Below are 17,809 nucleotides of genomic sequence, written 5' to 3' on the forward strand. Positions count from 1 at the left end.
ATCCAGCGCGTGTCGCTATATCCTCATGCTTTCCTGTCTTGGGTGAAGTAAAGGGTGAGAGGTCGACAATTCACGCTGCTGATGAAAATACACAGTGGTGACATGGTTCTGTTGATGCAGTCAGTTTTTTCCAGTTAAGTTACTATAATAAGGAGGTTAAGACCGTACACGAATAGCTCCTGGATAGCAGGACCAGCACTCGACGAAGACACGAGAAAGTTATTCAGCCAGGCAAGTCAAGTGTAACGTAGTAGTTAGTAGCTAGTTAACTTTGGTGTGTGTTAACTTCGGTAGCTAATTGACTCGATAAGCCAGCAAAGCGGCCCATAATAATATTTAAACTAGCTAACGAAGTTAGACGGGTAGAACCTAGATTGAATATATTTTTTTTTCGATCTAGGGTAGAACTTAACTGTGTTTGGCGGGGGGATAAACGCGGGACTCGCGATTAGGTGTTTTTTGGTAGCTAACGTTATAGCCAGCGAAGTTCGCTTAACTAATAGCTATAAACAGACGATGTCACTGGCATTACTCGGCAAATCGCTAGCTAATGTGATTATCTAATTGCTAGCTGCCTGCCATACTATCAGCGTAAGGTCAACAACCCTGCCTTGCTGTCATGGATACGTTGCTGGTGTTGGTTGGCATCATTCAGCAAAGTGTTAAGCATTTACCATATCTGCTAACAGAAGCTAGCTAACGACGTAACGCTTGATTCAAGCGTTGAAGCTGATTTTACAACGTTCCAAATTGCAGAATTGTGGATTACCATTGTTTTTGGCATTTCAGTTGTACATGGTTATACGAAGGAAGTAAATATTGGCTAGGTAGTGGCATTCAAATTAAGTTGCCCTGCATTCGCTAACGTTAACAAGCTAAGTAGCACCTGTTAAAGCTAACGCTACTGGTGACTCGTTTGACAGCGCGCCCTCGGGAGGCCTGTAAAGTTTGTTCTCATGGAAGAAAACTAACACCAATTATTCACCCATCGAATTAATTACCATTAATCTAAGCATTGGGAAAACTTTCACACAATTTATTTGAATGAGATCACGTGCAGGGATTATTTATTGTGTTGCATCACCATCACCACCCTCACCTACTGTGTTCACAGACGAGGGTGACAGTGTTTCTGAATTATGTTTTAGCAGTAGTACTAACTGTAATTGGTACCAAATTGTGAAATTAAAATGTTAATTTTTTTTCTGTCTGGGGAATTTATATTGTTACAAAGCTGCGCCACACCAGTTGGTTAACGTTGACCAAATGCAATTTGATTGGTAACTGTGTATTTGGACCTTTGTCACTAAAATTGCTTTGACATTTGAAAACGGTCTGTTTTGTAGGCCTGGCCCAAACTTGTGTACTCTGTCACCTCTGGCTGCATCGCAAATGGCCTAAAACATACTGTTGAGGTGCGAACTTGTTAAGCACATTTGTATTCCTGAACTTATTTAGGCTTGCCATAACAGTGTTTGAGTACTTATTGACTCAAGACATTTCAGCATTTAAAAAAAAAAAAAAACATTTATAAAAATGTCAAAAAACACAATTCCACTTTGACATTATGGAGTATTGTGTAAGAAAAACATTTATCTCCAACTTTGTGCACACATTTGTTTACATTCCTGTTAGTGAGCATGTTTTTCTTTGCTAAAATAATCCACCCACCTGACTGGTGTGGCATATCAATAAGATGATTAAACAGCATGATCATTACACAGGTGCACATTGTGCTGGGGACAAAAGGCCACTCTAAAATGTGCAAGTTTTGTCACACCATACAATGCCAAAGATGTCTTAAGTTGAGGGAGCGTTTAATTGGCATCCTGACTGCAGGAATGTCCATCAGAGCTGTTGCCAGAAAATTTTATTTGAATTTCTCTGCCGTAAGCACAATAAGTTCTGTTTTAGAGAATTTGTGAGTATGTCCAACCGGCTTCAACCGCAGATGGCGTCGTGTGGGCGAGCAGTTTGCTGACGTTAACATTGTGAACAGAGTGCCCCATGGTGGCGATGGGGTTATGGTATGGGCAGGCAAGTTACGGACAACAAATACAATTACATTTTATCGATGGCGATTTGAATGCACAGAGATCCTGTGACGATCCTGAGGCCAATTGTCGTGCCATTCATCCACTGCCATCACCTCATGTTTCAGCATAATAATATACCTCCTGCCCCCTGTCGCAAGGATCTGTCATCAATTCCTGGAAGCTGAAAATGTCCCAGTTCTTCTATGACCTGCATACTTACCAGACATGTCACCTGTTGAGCATGTTTGGGATGCTCTAGATCAAGGTGTACGACCGCTTGTTCCAGTTCCTACCAATATCCAGCAACTTCACACAGCCATTGAAGAGGAGTGGGACAACATTCCACAATCAATAGCCTGATCAACTCTATGCGACAGAGATGTCTTGCTGCATGAGGCAAATGGTGGTCACACCAGATACTGACCAGTTTTCTGATCCACACCCTACTACCTTTTTTTTAAGGGTACACTATATATACAAAAGTATGTGGACACCCCTTTAAATTAGTGGATTTTGCTAATTCAGCCACAACTGTTTGGTGAAGGAGGAATAATGGTCTGGAGCTGTTTTTCATGGTTTGGGCTAGGCTCCTTAGTTCCAGTAAAGGGAAATATTAACCCTACAGCATACAATGATGTTCTAAATGATTCTGTGCTTCCAACTTTGTGGCAACAGCTTGGGGAAGGCCCTTTCCTGTTTCAGCATCACAATGCCCCTGGGCACAAAGCGAGGTCCATACATAAATAGTTTGTAGAGATTGGTGTGGAGGAACTTGACTGGCCTGCACAGAGCCCTGACCTCAACCCCATCAAACACATTTTGGATGAATTGGAACGCAGACTCTGAGCCAGACCTAATTGCCCAACATCAGTGCCCAACCTCACTAATGCTCCTGTGGCTGAATGGAAGCAAGTCCACACAGCAATGTTCCAACATCTAATGGAAAGCCTTCCCAGAAGAGTGGAGGCTGTTATAGCAGCAAAGGGGGGACCAACTCCATATTAATGCCCTTGATTTTGGATGAGATGTTTGACGAGCAGGTGCCCACATACTTTGGTCATGTAGTGTTTCTGTGACCAACAGATGCATATCCGTATTCCCAGTTGTGAAATTCATAGATTAGGGTCTAATCATTTTATTTAAATGAACTGTTTTCTTTATATGAACTATAACTTGGTAAAATTGTTGAATTTGTTGTATGTTGCATTTTATATTTTTTTTGTGTGTGTGTGTGTGTGTGTGTGTGTGTGTGTGTGTGTGTGTGTGTGTGTGTGTGTATGTATATATATATATATGCATACATACACAGTATTAGGCAAAGTTTGGACACACCTACTCATTCAAGGGTTTTTCTTAATTCTTACTATTTTCTACATTGTATAATAATAGTGAAGACATCCAAACTAGGAAAAAACACATGTAATCATGTAGTAACCAAAGAAGTGTTAAACAAATCAAAATATATTTTATATTTGAGATTCTTCAAAGTAGCCACCCTTTGCCTTTGACAGCTTTGCATACTCTTGGTATTCTCTCAACCAGCTTCATGAGGTAATCACCTGGAATGCATTTCAATTAACAGGTGTGCCTTGTTAAATTGTGGAATTTCTGAACTTCTTAATGTGTTTGAGCCAATCTGTTGTCTTGTGACAAGGTATGGTATACTGAAGATAGCCCTATATGGTAAAATACCAAGTCCATCTTGTGGCAAGAACAACTCAAATAAGCAAAGGGAAATGACAGGCCATCATTACTTTAAGACATGAAGGTCAGTCTATCTGGAAAAGTGCAGTTGCAAAAACAATCAAGTTCTATGATGAAACTGGCTCTGTTTCAGGAAAGGAAGACCCAGAGTTATCATTGCTGCAAAGGATAAGTTCAGTTGAGTAACCAGCCTCAGAAATTGCAGCCCAAATATATGCTTCAAAGTTCAAGCAACAGACACATCTCAACATCAACTGTTCAGAGGAGACTGCGTGAATCAGGCCTTCATGGTCGAATTGCTGCAAAGAAACCACTACTAAAGGACACCAATAATAAGAAGAGACTTGCACGAGCAATGGACATTATACCGGTGGAAATCTGTCCTTTGGTCTGATGAGTCCAAATTTGAGATGTTTGGTTCCAACCGCCGTGTCTTTGTGAGATAGAGTAGGTGAATGGATGATCTCCACATGTCTGGTTCCAACTGTGAAGCATGGAGGTGTGATGGTGTAGGGGTGCTTTGCTGTTAGTGATTTTATTTACAGTCGTGGCCAAAAGTTTTGAGAATGACACAAATATGAATTTTCACAAAGTTTGCTGCTTCGGTGTCTTTAGATATTTTTGTCAGATATTACTATGGAATACTGAAGTATCATTACAAGCATTTCATAAGGCTTTTATTGACAATTACATGAAGTTGATGCAAAGAGTCAATATTTGCAATGTTGACCCTTCTTTTTCAAAACCTCTGCAATCCGCCCTGGCATACTGTCAATTAACTTTTGGGCCACATCCTGACGGATGGCAGCCCATTCTTGCATAATCAATGCGTGGAGTTTGTCAGAATTTGTGGGTTTTTGTTTGTCCACCCGCCTCTTGAGGATTGACCACAAGTTCTCAATGGGATTAAGGTCTAGGGAGGTTCCTGGCCATGGACCCAAAATATTGATGTTTTGTTACCCGAGCCACTTAGTTATCACTTTTGCCTTATGGCAAGGTGCTTCATCATGCTGGAAAAGGTATTGTTCGTCACCAAACTGTTCCTGGATGGTTGGGAGAAGTTGCTCTCGGAGGATGTGTTGGTACCATTCTTTATTCATGGCTGTGTTCTTAGGCAAAATTGTGAGTGAGCCCACTCCCTTGGCTGAGAAGCAACCCCACACATGAATGGTCTCAGGATGCTTCACTGTTGGCATGACACAGGACTGATGGTAGCGCTCACCTCTTCTTCTCCGGACAAGCTTTTTTCCGGATGCCCCAAACAATCGCAAAGGGGATTCATCAGAGAAAATTACTTTACCCCAGTCCTCAGCAGTCCAATCCCTGTACCTTTTGCAGAATATCAGTCTGTCCCTGATGTTTTTCCTGGAGAGAAGTTGCTTCTTTGCTGCCCTTCTTGACACCAGGCCATCCTCCAAAAGTCTTCGCCTCACTGTGCGTGCAGATGCACTCACACCTGCCTGCTGCCATTCCTGAGCAAGCTCTGTACTGGTGGTGCCCCGATCCAGCAGCTGAATAAACTTTGGGAGACGGTCCTGGTGCTTGCTGGACTTTCTTGGGCGCCCTGAAGCCTTCTTCACAACAATTGAACCGTTTTCCTTGAAGTTTTTGATGATCCGATAAATGATTGATTTAGGTGCAATCTAACTGCAGCAATATCCTTGCCTGTGAAGCCCTTTTTGTGCAAAGCAATGATGACTGCACGTGTTGCCTTGCAGGTAACCATGGTTGACAGAGGAAGAACAATGATTCCAAGCACCACCCTTCTTTTGAAGCTTCCAGTCTGTTATTCAAACTCAATCAGCATGACAGAGTGATCTCCAGCCTTGTCCTCGTCAACACTCACACCTGTGTTAATAACAGAATCACTGACATGATGTCAGCTGGTCCTTTTGTGGCAGGGCTGAAATGCAGTGGAAATGTTTTTTGGGGACTCAGTTCATTTGCATGGCAAAGACGGACTTTGCAATTAATCTGATCACTCTTCATAACATTCTGGAGTTTTTGCAAAAAAAAAATGTTGCTTATAAAATGACCTGCTGGACAAAAAAAAGTCAAATATCGACTTATTGACATTTTGTACACTTTCACATTTTCAGACACACTTCTCCCATTCATTCACCTACTGTATGTTTCATGCATGTTTATAACACACAGATCCACACATTCCCATTGTATACAGTTTTCTTTAAAAAAAAGCAGATATTTTATTCAACTCAGTATGTGAATGTTAAGGAGTTTTGTTTTTTTGCGCAATACACTACGTAGGCCCACTGATTTTCCATTTAAATATTCATTGTGTCTCATCACTAAAGCCTTTATGACGGGTCGCTCAACGTTTTCATTGTAGTTTTTGGACCGGGTTTTTGCCATTTTCAATGATATAATAGTGGTTACTGATTGACTGGGCCAGTTTGCTCCCTGTGTGTTTGTAAATTGGTGGCTGTAAATGAGTTGTGTCGCAATAAAGCCTGCAGGCATTAGTCCCAGCTGACATTGACTCAATAATGGTCTGTACAGTTATGGGGCATTAGAGTTGAGGAGCAAGTACTCGGTTCACTATGGGAGAAGTGAGCTGAAATACCATCTTGCTGCTTCTCAATGCAGCCTAAAGTCTCTGCATTTATGGTGCTACTTGCCAGGAGTCTTAGCTTTTTTATGTTGGGTTTTAAGACCCCTTACACAGGTGTGGATCATGGCAATGGACTGTATAGGATCCAGTGATGCCTTCAAACTGGGGATTTTAGGAAGCATCGTTAGGAGGTAAGCATTTATTTGGTTTACTTCAGGCACACTCTTCTTCCGAGCAGCATATGATGAAATCTTAAGCCTAGTCTTGTGTAACTCTGTTACCAATTCCTCCATGAGCTAGCAAACATGTTTCTGAGAGAAGTGTGTCTGCACATTTGTTGGAAAATGTAGTCTACCAGTACGCACCATTTCACTTCTATTCATCTTATTTTCATTTCCTGGGAACTTGCAACTAGAAAAACATGTCTACAGTCCACACAGGCTACTATGTAAAGAAGAGGTTTATGGTTTCGAGAGGCATTTTTGTCCCTGATGTTCTCTCACATGTGCTTTTGGAACATAATGACATGCTCTGTTTTGTCAGAAGCTGTATTGTTTGCTGTATGAGTGGTTAAGCAGGTAGGCCTACTGAAGGTGAACTGCTGCCCCCTCCCTGAGCTGGGCTACTGGAATCCACAGTGGCACATGTCTCAAGACTTGGCATCATAAAGTCTCTGTGGTATTGCTGGCTGGGTCCAGTCGTTTTTTTTGTCTTAAAATGCCTCATAGTCTGAGGTATGCACTGACTCACTATCATGTGCAGACTGCGTTGACTGCCTGCCTGATGTGTGTACAGATTGTTACCTGTTAAGTCTGCCTCACCCGTGTAGCTGCAGGATGGAGAGACTAGGGGAAAAGAGGTAGAGAGGGTGGGGGCGTAGACCTGCGAGCGTCGTCGTGGCGTTTCCTATCCCGGATTAACTCACTGACGGAGATGATGTTGAGCACCTGCCAACTCAGGCCTCGCTTTCCTGCACCACAACACCAGGGAAGGACCGAGGCGATGGACGCACAGGGCATGATGGGACCTACAAGCTAGATATCAGGTCAATATGTAGAGCAAAGTAGAAATGGGGTGAGTCAAGGCACTCGAGGTCTCTGATTAAATTCAACCCTCGGTTTCTCTCTACCCATTGTGTTGGTATGTGTGTTGTGCTGCCTGCTGTGTTTACTGTATATAGAGTATTTATAGTGGAAGATCAAGCCGCTCCAGAGGTAGGCTAAATTCCCCCAGGAATGTTTCCAGAGTTCTCAGGGGGTAGAGCTGAGCCAGTCAATCACACTTTGGCTGTGGTGCCTGAAATAGGACTCTGTTATTTAAAGCCAAGGATCTCCGTGAAACCTTTTAAAATCTGGTGCTTTTGGGGGGACAAAGGCCAAACAGGCATGAGAGGCAGCCAAGCTTCCCTCTGAACAGGTACTGGGACAGAAATGCACTTTTTCCAATATCTATGGTGTTTCTGATGGGACAGGGAGTTAGAGGGCTTCTCTTTGGTTTCTGCAGTGTGTGGCCATACAGGGGTTTGAGGTGTTTTGTGTAATAAATTGTAAATAAGGCAGACTCATCCAAAGCAACATGAACACGGGCTACGTTCAGCAGCAGCTGATTATGTGATGAGTATCCTCCAGGGTTGCGGCCAATTCAAATTGAGAAAGTAAAATGGAATTCCAATTCAATAATAGAAAAAAATACCTATGTTCATTGCTTTAATTCAAAGCTTTTCCATTCATTCATTTTAAATTCAAATCAATTCCTGAATTCACTGCATTCAATTTGAACCCCAACCCAGGTATCCTCTGAGTTTGTTTTAACCCACACCTCTTGTCTCTGTGGTTCCCTAGGTCCCTGGATGCCCCGCGGCGCTCGGTCCTCGCCCACCCGCGCACGGCGCCCCCCGATGGCCGGCAGCTGACCCCGCCCCCCAGGATGACGGTGAGAGAGCGGCTGCGGGAGAAGATCTCGGCGGCGTTCTACCGCCACGGGCTGCTGTGCGCATCCTATCCGGTGCCCATCATCCTCTTCACCTCCGCCAGTATCCTCGCCTGCTGGTACGTCTGAGGAAGGGATGTGTGTATGGGGAGGGATGTTCTGGGGATGGGCTTTCTGGGGATGGGCATCATCAAGAGATGATGTGAGTTCTTGTACTGCTTTCTCTGAACACGTTCATTTTTGCTTTAAGGCAAGTTGTGAAAGGATTGTATCAATTTTTTTATCAACATGGGCAGAGGTGAGATGGTAGGTCAGGAGAAGAGAAGTGGATGGATGAAAGTAAACAACAGAGCTGGGAGAAAAAAGAGCAGACCCTGCAAAACCCAGTCAACTAAATGAAACGGCCGTAGCCATACACATAAATCAGCACTCGGGAACAGAACACACACTTTTCCACCTCAGAGTTCCACATTAGAGGTCAACCCTGTCACAGATGAGAAGTCAGGACAGGATGGAACGAATATGGTACAGCATGGAACCGTGGAGGCAGCAGTGCAGTGCCAAAAGCACGGCTGGCTGACGGCTGCACTGAGTGCAGGGAATTAAGGGGGTGGGATCAGAGTTAAAAAGAGAGACACAGCAGAGGGCTGTGAGAAAGTGACCCCTGGAGAATAGGCCTATCTGTGTGTTCCTGGCCCTCCATCTGCCTCCCAGGAGGTGGGGGCTCCTGCTGCAAAACAAAAGCCCTTTGTGGCAGTACAGTGACCTTAGAGAGGGAGGGAGAGCGAGAGGGAGAGAGGGTGTAGTGTCCTCAAAGAGAAATCTGTATCCCGTGGCCCCGGGCCTAACAGGCTGCCAAAGAACCAGGATGAAAGAGTGTTAAAGCACTTACTGAGCAACACTGTCAGTCACGTCACTATTAAAAAAACACAAGCATTTCGCTACACCCGCAAAAACATCTGCTAAATATGTTTGTGACCAATAAGATTATATTTATTGTACTATACTTTGGAACTATGCAAGCTGCACATATTGATGTGTTGCAGGTCAGGATACTGAGTCAGTGTTTAGTGTGTAGAACACCCAGAAACGTTTCAGTGTGTTCAGTCCTCCCATGAAAATCTATTTCCCAATGACCTGTTGGAAACTTCAGGAGGTTTGAAATGCTTTTGCTCATCTTTGGAGGTGGGCTACAACTTCTCAGCAATAGAGCTAGGCCTATACCCTTCTCAGTGGGGTAATAAAAGAACACAATTGTAGATTTCCACTCACAAGGTCCGGATATTTCTAGAACTAGGTGGCACAGAGATTTTAACTGGCTATGGTTGGCATCATCCAAATGTGTACCTACCTTCATCCCTTTGCTACAGTATTGCCAGGCTGTCATCATCATTTCCTGTCGTGGTAAAGTGTACCCAATGGCCTGACAGAGACAGACAAATGCAGCACTGTCACTCTGGCTGAATTTTGGAGGTGCCCTTGAACGTAATGGGCTTGTTGGTTTTCTTTGTGTGTGTGTGTGTGTGTGTGTGTGTTTTCTCATTTAAAATGAGTTTGTTTGCAGGGCAAACGGGCCCTAGAAAGTGGGCCTTGAGTGAAGATGATGACAAACTGGGATGAAAGGTTGTAGTTACCTACTCATGCATTAGGGTGGAATTAGTGGGCATTAGTTAGACTCATATTTTAAAAACACACCAGCAGTGGCTTCTTCTTTTTTCTCTCTTACAGACATTCTCACACTCAGGGATGCTTATATACACATACATGTGTTATTATACTGAACAACAATATAAATGCAACATGTAAAGTGTTGGTTTCATGGGCTAAAATAAAAGATTGCAGAAATGATGTGCACAAATTTGTTTCCATCCCTGTTAGTGAGCATTTCACCTTTGCCAAGATAATCCATCCACCTAACAGGTGTGGCATATCAATAAGCTAATTAGACAGCATGCTCATTACACAGGTGCACCTTGTGCTGGGGACAATAAAAAGCCACTCTAAAATGTGCAGTTTTTTCACACAACACAATACCACAGATGTATTAAGTTTCGAGGGAGTGTGCAATTGGCCCACATTCTGCTTCTTCACATGTGGGATCGTCTGAGACCAGCCATCCAGACAGCTGATGAAACTGTGGGTTTGCAGAACCAAAGAATTTCTGCACAAACTGTCAGAAACCACCTCAGGGAAGCTCATATGCGTGCTCGTCATCCTCACCAGGGTCTTGACCTGACTGCAGTTTAGCCAACTTCATCGGTTTAACCAACTTCAGTTGGCAAATGCTCACATTAGATATCCACTGGCATCCTGGAGAAGTGTGTGGTCTTCACGGATGAATCCTGGTTTCAACTGTACCAGCAGATGGCGTCGTGTTTGCGAGCGGTTTGCTATTGTGAACATGGTGGCAGTGGGGTTATGGTATAGGCAGGCATAAGCTGCGGACAATGAACACAATCGCATTTTATCGATGGCGATTTCAAAGCACAGAGATCCTGAGACCCATTGTCGTGCCATTCATCCGCTGCAATCACCTCATGTTTCAGTATGATAATGCACAGCCCCTTGTCTCAAGGATCTCTACACAATTCCTGGAAGCTGAAAATGTCCCAGTTCTTCCATGGCCTGCATACTCTCCAGACATGTCACCCATAGAGCATGTTTGGGATGCTCTGGAACGATGTGTACGGGAGCTTGTACCAGTTCCCGCCAATATCCAGCAACTTCGCAATAGCCTGATCAACTCTATGCTAAGATGTCGTGCTACATGAGGCAAATAATGGTCACACCAGATACTGACTGGTTTTCTGATCCACGCCCCTACCATTTCTTTTAAGGTATCTGTGACCAACTGATGCATATATGTATTCCCAGTCATGTGAAATCCATAGATTAGGGCCTGAATTTATTTCAATTGACTGATTTCCTTATATGAACTGTAACTCAGTACAATCTTTGAAATTGTTCCATATTGCAGTTTTATGTTTTTGTTCAGTGTACATACATTTAACTGTACGGCAATGATCATTTTGGTAGAGGGTGTATATTTTAGTGCTGTGATAAGATTTCGCAATACTCAGGCCTGTAACTAATATTCAGACCCAACTGTCACTTATTCTCCAATCCCATGTTCTCCCATGTCAACGCTCTCTCCCCCCTCTCTCAGTTACCCCCTGCTGCGGCTGCCTCTGCCGGGAACCGGGCCGGTGGAATTCACCACACGGGTCCGAGATTACACCGTTCCTTCCCATGAGCCCCAGGGAGACCTCGGCGAGCAGCCTGACTGGGTAAGACTCATGGTTAAAAGATTACCCCACTTACAGTACCTACATGGCTCGACTGTTGACATGGTACATTTGTAACATCATAATCTTTCAAAATTAAACTAACACCACCAAGTACCATTTGCATTGAATTCTTTGAAATACCAACTGAAAAAGGGACTGTAAAATAACTAACTCATTCGCTTCTCTGACATGTTTTTCAAAACCCTCTATTGCTCTGTTCCTCCAGTATCGGGGTCCTCCGGTGGCCTACATCCAGCCGGTCCTGGTGAAGGCAGCTGTGTCTCCCTGGGACAGTACGCTGGTCCCTGTGGACGTGTTCCGCTCCCCACTGGGCCGCGTATTTAGCCTGCTGGAGGAGATCCGCAACCATGTACACGACGACGGGTATGGGAAACTACACACGCACATCCAATGTCTCTCCCCCACCTTTAGCTTGCTCTATCTTAAAATGCGCCTTGACTTGACCGGACTTACCTCTCATCTTTTTGCAGTTCTGGGATCAGGAGCTTGGAGGCGCTCTGCCTGCAGGTGACGGACCTGTTGCCGGGGTTACGGCGTATGCAGAGAGTGCTGCCGGAGCACGGTTGTCTGCTGGTCTCCCCCGGCAACTACTGGCAGAACCAGCGGGAGTTGTTTGACTCTGACCCCGACCTGCTGAAGACCGTCCACCAGCACGAACCCAAAGGACTGCACACCTCCGCCACACTGAGAGGTAGAGAGGGGAGGAAGGGAGGGAAGGGGTGAGGTAAATGGAGGGCAGAGCAGAGGAAGTATGAGCTAGTGCTCATTGAGCCCCAACCGGAGCGTGTGAGCAGAGCCGCTCATCACTAATGGAGCGGTGCTTGCACTCCATGTCCTTTCCTCTAAAAACCCGCTCCAAATTCGCTCCATTTATTAAAATCACAATTTAACCAACACCCATCTATTTTTGTGACTACCTGGACCTACAAATCAAATTGTATTTGTCACATGCGCCGAATACAACAGGTGACCTTACAGTGAAATGCTTACTTACAAGCCCTTAACCAACAATGCAGTTAAGAAAAATAAGTGTTAAAGTATTTGCTAGTGAAAAATAACAAATGATTGAAGAGCAACAATAAAATGACAGTAGCGAGGCTATATTTAACTTTTATTTAACTAGGCAAGTCAGTTAATTAAGAACATATTGTTATTTACATTGACGGCCTATATACAAGGAGTACCGGTACAGAGTCAATGTGCAGGGGCACAGGTTAGTCGAGGTAATATGGGTAATATTTACATGTAGGTAGAGGTAAAGTAACTATGCATAGATAATAAACAGAGAGTAACAGCAGCGTGGGGGTGGGGGGTTCAATGCAAATAGTCCGGATAGCCTTTTGACTTGGGGGTAGCAGCTGTTAAGAAGCCTTTTGGACCTAGACTCGGCACTCTGGTACCGTTTGCGGTGCAGTAGCTGAGAGAACAGTCTATTTTATTTATTTATTTTATTTTACCTTTATTTAACCAGGTAGGCAAGTTGAGAACAAGTTCTCATTTACAATTGCGACCTGGCCAAGATAAAGCAAAGCAGTTTGACAGATACAACAACACAGAGTTACACATGGAGTAAAACAAACATACAGTCAATAATAAAGTATAAACAAGTCTATATACAATGTGAGCAAATGAGGTGAGAAGGGAGGTAAAGGCAAAAAAAGGCCTTGGTGGCAAGGTAAATACAATATAGCAAGTAAAACACTGGAATGGTAGTATTGCAATGGAAGAATGTGCAAAGTAGAAATAAAAATAATGGGGTGCAAAGGAGCAAAATAAATAAATAAATTAAATACAGTTGGGAAAGAGGTAGTTGATAGGGCTAAATTATAGGTGGGCTATGTACAGGTGCAGTAATCTGTGAGCTGCTCTGACAGTTGGTGCTTAAAGCTAGTGAGGGAGATAAGTGTTTCCAGTTTCAGAGATTTTTGTAGTTCGTTCCAGTCATTGGCAGCAGAGAACTGGAAAGAGAGACGGCCAAAGAAAGAATTGGTTTTGGGGGTGACTAGAGAGATATACCTGCTGGAGCGTGTGCTACAGGTGGGAGATGCTATGGTGACCAGCGAGCTGAGATAAGGGGGGACTTTACCTAGCAGGGTCTTGTAGATGACATGGAGCCAGTGGGTTTGGCGACGAGTATGAAGCGAGGGCCAGCCAACGAGAGCGTACAGGTCGCAATGGTGGGTAGTATATGGGGCTTTGGTGACAAAACGGATTGCACTGTGATAGACTGCATCCAATTTGTTGAGTAGGGTATTGGAGGCTATTTTGTAAATTACATCGCCAAAGTCGAGGATTGGTAGGATGGTCAGTTTTACAAGGGTATGTTTGGCAGCATGAGTGAAGGATGCTTTGTTGCGAAATAGGAAGCCAATTCTAGATTTAACTTTGGATTGGAGATGTTTGATATGGGTCTGGAAGGAGAGTTTACAGTCTAACCAGACACCTAAGTATTTGTAGTTGTCCACGTATTCTAAGTCAGAGCCGTCCAGAGTAGTGATGTTGGACAGGCGGGTAGGTGCAAGTAGTGATCGGTTGAAGAGCATGCATTTAGTTTTACTTGTATTTAAGAGCAATTGGAGGCCACGGAAGGAGAGTTGTATGGCATTGAAGCTTGCCTGGAGGGTTGTTAACACAGTGTCCAAAGAAGGGCCGGAAGTATACAGAATGGTGTCGTCTGCGTAGAGGTGGATCAGAGACTCACCAGCAGCAAGAGCGACCTCATTGATGTATACAGAGAAGAGAGTCGGTCCAAGAATTGAACCCTGTGGCACCCCCATAGAGACTGCCAGAGGTCCGGACAACAGACCCTCAGATTTGACACACTGAACTCTATCAGAGAAGTAGTTGGTGAACCAGGCGAGGCAATCATTTGAGAAACCAAGGCTGTTGAGTCTGCCGATGAGGATGTGGTGATTGACAGAGTCGAAAGCCTTGGCCAGATCAATGAATACGGCTGCACAGTAATGTTTCTTATCGATGGCGGTTAAGATATCGTTTAGGACCTTGAGCGTGGCTGAGGTGCACCCATGACCAGCTCTGAAACCAGATTGCATAGCAGAGAAGGTATGGTGAGATTCAAAATGGTCGGTAATCTGTTTGTTGACTTGGCTTTCGAAGACCTTAGAAAGGCATGGTAGGATAGATATAGGTCTGTAGCAGTTTGGGTCAAGAGTGTCCCCCCCTTTGAAGAGGGGGATGACCGCAGCTGCTTTCCAATCTTTGGGAATCTCAGACGACACGAAAGAGAGGTTGAACAGGCTAGTAATAGGGGTGGCAACAATTTCGGCAGATAATTTTAGAAAGAAAGGGTCCAGATTGTCTAGCCCGGCTGATTTGTAGGGGTCCAGATTTTGCAGCTCTTTCAGAACATCAGCTGAATGGATTTGGGAGAAGGAGAAATGGGGAAGGCTTGGGCGAGTTGCTGTTGGGGGTGCAGTGCTGTTGACAGGGGTAGGAGTAGCCAGGTGGAAAGCATGGCCAGCAGTAGAAAAATGCTTATTGAAATTTTCAATTATGGTGGATTTATCAGTGGTGACAGTGTTTCCTATCTTCAGTGCAGTGGGCAGCTGGGAGGAGGTGTTCTTATTCTCCATGGACTTTACAGTGTCCCAGAACTTTTTTGAGTTAGTGTTGCAAGAAGCAAATTTCTGCTTGAAAAAGCTAGCCTTGGCTTTTCTAACTGCCTGTGTATAATGGTTTCTAGCTTCCCTGAACAGCTGCATATCACGGGGGCTGTTCGATGCTAATGCAGAACGCCATAGGACATTTTTGTGTTGATTAAGGGCAGTCAGGTCTGGGGAGAACCAAGGGCTATATCTGTTCCTGGTTCTAAATTTCTTGAATGGGGCATGTTTATTTAAGATGGTTAGGAAGGCATTTAAAAAAAATATCCAGGCATCCTCTACTGACGGGATGAGGTCAATATCCTTCCAGGATACCCCGGCCAGGTCGATTAGAAAGGCCTGCTCGCTGAAGTGTTTCAGGGAGCGTTTTACAGTGATGAGAGGAGGTCGTTTGACCGCTGACCCATTACGGATGCAGGCAATGAGGCAGTGATCGCTGAGATCTTGGTTGAAGACAGCAGAGGTGTATTTAGAGGGGAAGTTGGTTAGGATGATATCTATGAGGGTGCCCGTGTTTAAGGCTTTGGGGAGGTACCTGGTAGGTTCATTGATAATTTGTGTGAGATTGAGGGCATCAAGTTTAGATTGTAGGATGGCTGGGGTGTTAAGCATGTTCCAGTTTAGGTCGCCTAGCAGCACGAGCTCTGAAGATAGATGGGGGGCAATCAGTTCACATATGGTGTCCAGAGCACAGCTGGGGGCAGAGGGTGGTCTATAGCAGGCGGCAACGGTGAGAGACTTGTTTTTAGAGAGGTGGATTTTTAAAAGTAGAAGTTCAAATTGTTTGGGTACAGACCTGGATAATAGGACAGAACTCTGCAGGCTATCTTTGCAGTAGATTGCAACACCGCCCCCTTTGGCAGTTCTATCTTGTCTGAAAATGTTGTAGTTTGGAATTAAAATGTCTGAATTTTTGGTGGTCTTCCTAAGCCAGGATTCAGACACAGCTAGAACATCCGGGTTGGCAGAGTGTGCTAAAGCAGTGAATAGAACAAACTTAGGGAGGAGGCTTCTAATGTTAACATGCATGAAACCAAGGCTATTACGGTTACAGAAGTCGTCAAAAGAGAGCGCCTGGGGAATAGGAGTGGAGCTAGGCACTGCAGGGCCTGGATTCACCTCTACATCGCCAGAGGAACATAGGAGGAGTAGAATAAGGGTGCGACTAAAAGCAATAAGAATTGGTCGTCTAGAACGTCTGGAACAGAGAGTAAAAGGAGGTTTCTGGGGGCGATAAAATAGCATCAAGGTATAATGTACAGACAAAGGTAAGGTAGGATGTGAATACAGTGGAGGTAAACCTAGGTATTGAGTGATGAAGAGAGAGATATTGTCTCTAGAAACATCATTGAAACCAGGAGATGTCATTGCATGTGTGGGTGGTGGAACTAATAGGTTGGATAAGGTATAGTGAGCAGGACTAGAGGCTCTACAGTGAAATAAGCCAATAAACACTAACCAGAACAGCAATGGACAAGACATATTGACATTAAGGAGAGGCATGCTTAGTCGAGTGATCAAAAGGGTCCAGTGAGTGGAGAGGTTGGTTTAGGGTCACGGCGATTTAGACAGCTAGCCAGGCCAACCGGTAGCAAGCTAGCATAGGATGGAGGTCTGTTGTTAGCCACCTCTTGCGTTCGGTCAGTAGATTAGTAGGGTTCCGTGTGGTAGAGGGGATTAATCCAAATCACACAACAACAACAAAAATAAGAACAATAGATATAGTTATAGAGGCCCGAGAAGAAAACATAATAAAAATAAATAAATTGTCCGATTGTCTATTCAGATAGCAGCCGGTAAGACAGCTAACGGTTAGCGGGCCGCAGATGGGCGTTCAGGTAACGTCGCGACAGAGGAGCCAGCCGGATCTCATTCAGGTAGATAACGTCGGCAATCCGGTTGTGAAGGCCCGGTGGGGCTCCGCGTAGGCAGTGAAACGGGTCCGGATAGGTGACTGCAGCCCAGGAGTGAATGATGGAACTCAGGAGTGATTGACGGAGCTGGCTAGCACCGGAACAATCGATGTTTGCTCCGGAATCGACGAAAGCCGACTGTCACACGGATAGCAGCTAGCTAGCTGTGAGATCCGGGTATGAATGTCCAGAGAGCAGTTGAAATCCAGGGACATGGAGAGAAAAATTGGTCCGGTATGTTCCGTTCCGAGCCGCGCTGCGCCGTACAAAACTGGCGATAGATTTTCGATAGATTTTCGAGCTAAAGGACAGCCGATGACCACAAACCGTGTTTAGCTTCTGATTAGCTTCTGGATTAGCTTCTGGGCTAGCTCCTGGCTAGCTTCTGGCTAGTTTCTGGCCAGCCTCCTGGAGTTTCTGGCTAGCTTCCTGAAGGATTGCAGATCTGAGGTAAATAATACTTTTTTATAAATATAAATTGGTGAGGCTGGTTGCAGGAGAGTGTTTAGAAGATGAGTTGATGGAAAATAAAAATAAAATGTATATGAAAAAAGTTGTAAATATATATATATACAGGACACGACAAGACGAGGACAAAAGACGTCTAAACTGCTATGCGATCTTGGAGAAAAAAAGATGACTAAGACTAAGGTGACTGGAGTCTTTGGCAATTTTTAGGGCCTTCCTCTGACACCACCTGGTATAGAGGTCCTGGATGGCAGGA

General features: G+C 44.4%; 1 protein-coding gene across 2 annotated transcripts in view; it reads left to right on the forward strand.

The window, feature by feature from the left end:
- The first annotated feature begins 63 nt into the window (after positions 1–63).
- Positions 64–17,809, forward strand: part of LOC110514448 (sterol regulatory element-binding protein cleavage-activating protein) — a 35,788-nt gene continuing 18,042 nt past the window's right edge. Inside the window, exons 1-5 of one of the 2 annotated variants that reach the window (XM_021593838.2) lie at positions 64–231; positions 8,154–8,360; positions 11,408–11,528; positions 11,755–11,912; positions 12,020–12,240. In XM_021593838.2, the coding sequence (XP_021449513.1) occupies positions 8,239–8,360; positions 11,408–11,528; positions 11,755–11,912; positions 12,020–12,240 (622 nt within the window). In that variant the 5' untranslated portion in view covers positions 64–231; positions 8,154–8,238. Of the gene's footprint in view, positions 232–6,187; positions 6,504–8,153; positions 8,361–11,407; positions 11,529–11,754; positions 11,913–12,019; positions 12,241–17,809 lie in introns of those variants that run through there. The other variant, XM_021593837.2, reaches the window with a different exon arrangement.

The sequence above is a fragment of the Oncorhynchus mykiss genome, chromosome 3 (genome assembly GCF_013265735.2).
Source record: "Oncorhynchus mykiss isolate Arlee chromosome 3, USDA_OmykA_1.1, whole genome shotgun sequence".
Taxonomy (NCBI): Eukaryota; Metazoa; Chordata; class Actinopteri; order Salmoniformes; family Salmonidae; genus Oncorhynchus; species Oncorhynchus mykiss.